This window comes from Pyrus communis, chromosome 7 (genome assembly GCF_041283825.1).
Source record: "Pyrus communis isolate YQ-2024b chromosome 7, ASM4128382v1, whole genome shotgun sequence".
NCBI classification, from domain to species: Eukaryota; Viridiplantae; Streptophyta; class Magnoliopsida; order Rosales; family Rosaceae; genus Pyrus; species Pyrus communis.
In genome coordinates this window covers 17402634-17404659 of record NC_142571.1, presented here as the reverse complement: position 1 = coordinate 17404659, position 2026 = coordinate 17402634, and the positions used below count along the sequence as shown (strand labels likewise).

General features: G+C 37.7%; 1 protein-coding gene across 1 annotated transcript; it reads right to left on the bottom strand.

The window, feature by feature from the left end:
* Positions 1–165: 165 nt before the first annotated feature.
* LOC148695794 ((+)-neomenthol dehydrogenase-like) lies at positions 166–2026 on the bottom strand. The gene is made up of 4 exons (XM_088696337.1): positions 1747–2026; positions 1396–1642; positions 1049–1120; positions 166–884 (listed from the first exon to the last, which is right to left on the bottom strand). The coding sequence occupies exons 1-4, from the start codon at positions 1764–1766 to the stop codon at positions 333–335; spliced, it is 891 nt and encodes a 296-aa protein (XP_088552463.1). The 5' UTR covers positions 1767–2026; the 3' UTR covers positions 166–332.

The following is a 2026-nucleotide window of genomic DNA, read 5'->3' as shown; positions in this document are numbered from 1 at the left end:
TCAATTAGTTTAAATTTCGCAACAGTTTTGTTGTACTGTATGAGTAGAGTGAGACTAGATGAAAATTCTGAAATTCAGTCATATTGCAATGTGAGATAGAAATTGTTGCACGACTGACTGAATATATATTCCAAGTAGAAAAAAAAAAAAAAAAAAACATTAATGTTGCACAACTGATTGAATATATATTCAAAGTAGGAAATAAAACATTATACAAAAGGTACTTTGTTACAAATATAGATTGTTCCAAGTTTACTTAACAAGTTCAAGCAGCAACCCAAATAAAGGACATACATTGCAACATTTGCATTATAATATAAAATCTTCTTCAATCAAAAATCTGTCACTTCATTCTGAGAAAAGAAGCAGCCAGAAGGGCCATCATTGGGCAAGAATGCTAACTTCACAACCTTTGCTGCACCTTCTTCGACAGGCAAGACGCCGGAATTGGAGTTTATATCTGTTTTGACAAATCCGGGGCAGACACAATTGATACGAAAATCGGGGTACTTCTTGGCTAGTATACGTGTATATGCATTCATTGCTGCCTTTGAGAGTATATAGCTAGACATATGAGAAGGCCAGCCCTTGCTCTCAAGCGAACCCTCCTTGAAGTCTTCTAGAAACTGAGTCAGCACCTCGTCTATTCGCTCTTCTGTTAGGTTCTCGACATCACTGAAGACTCCTTTAACCCTGTCACTAGGTATTTTGTTTAAGTTGCCCATGGAGGATGAAACGTTAACAATTCTTGGTGATTCGGATGACCGGAGGAGTGGAATAAGCGCTTCGGTTGTTCGTTGAGCACCGTAATAGTTTATTTGCACGCATTCTTTTGCTAACTCATAATTTTCAGTCATCACTTTATTCCAATCAATTGTTTCTTTCTGCATCACACACGCCCCAAACATCAGTCATCAATCTATCACAGTGAAAATCTTGTCCAGAATAATATCACACATAATCATTTAATTTGCTAGTAAAATGGCTTGTGAGAAGAATTCTAGCCACAAAAAGTGGCCTTGTGAGAAGAATTATGTCCAACACTTACCCAACCAGAAGCCATTTCAGCTTTAAAAGCATCAGCATCCAAAATGGATCCACCAACCCCTGCATTGTTCACCTGTGCAGTGCAAAGCACAAATCTTTCAATATTTGTTTTACTTCAGCAACTCAAACTATTGAAAAGCAAGAAATTCTAGAAAATGGAAATTAAAAGGTCAGTTTGGGTAGATCCTTATATGTTCTTATAACCAACTCAAAATCCAATTAATGAGTTAGACAAACTTTATTTGATTCAAGCGATATTCTAATTAATCTAATCTAAAAACTTGGCTACGCCCAAAAGCCCAAGTCTTCAAAGACAGAAACTTTTTAAAAAATGAGCTATGATCGTACCAAGATATCGAGTTTCCCGAACTGGGTTTTAATGAACTCCGCGAGAGGAGCAATGGTTGAGGGGTTAGCCACATCAAGTTGATGAAAAACCACTTCACCTCCCAAACCGGACTGTTTGAGTTTCTCAACAGCTTCAAGACCCCTCTTCTCATCTCTAGCTGTTAAAACCACTGTTATTCCATCTGATGCCAACTGCTTGACAATCCCGAATCCTATTCCTTTGTTTGCCCCTGTCACAACTGCACACCTGAAAAATTCACACGCATAACGAAACACCAAATTCAGAACAAATTAACAACAACGAATTAAGAAACAAAAACAAAGAGTGAGAAATTGTTATGGAGTGGCCACCGCTTTGTTGCTTCTGCCATTGATAATGATTCGATATCGATCGGGTTGATCAGTCGGTAGTTAGATAATCGTTTGCGTGCTTGTATAGAGTGTTAGAGCTTTGTTTTGTATGTTTAGATAAAAATTAGAAGAATATTGTTCTTTGCCATCTTCCAACTACTGAAGTAGGATCTAGTTGTACCTAGAAGAAAGTGGACTTTTGTTTGCACAACGACAAGAACTCTGGGTGATGCAGCTGCCCACGTTATACAAAAATTTTTGTGGTGTACTTCGGATTCTC

What these genes read in the sequence shown, in the direction of transcription:
- LOC148695794 (XM_088696337.1), bottom strand. Translation starts at nt 1,766, where the DNA reads ATGGCAGAAGCAACAAAGCG. An exon ending in TCGGGAAACTCGATATCTTG is followed by an intron (nt 1,121 to 1,395) that starts GTACGATCATAG and finishes TGCACTGCACAG; the next exon opens with GTGAACAATGCAGGGGTTGG. An exon ending in CTGAAATGGCTTCTGGTTGG is followed by an intron (nt 885 to 1,048) that starts GTAAGTGTTGGA and finishes TGTGTGATGCAG; the next exon opens with AAAGAAACAATTGATTGGAA.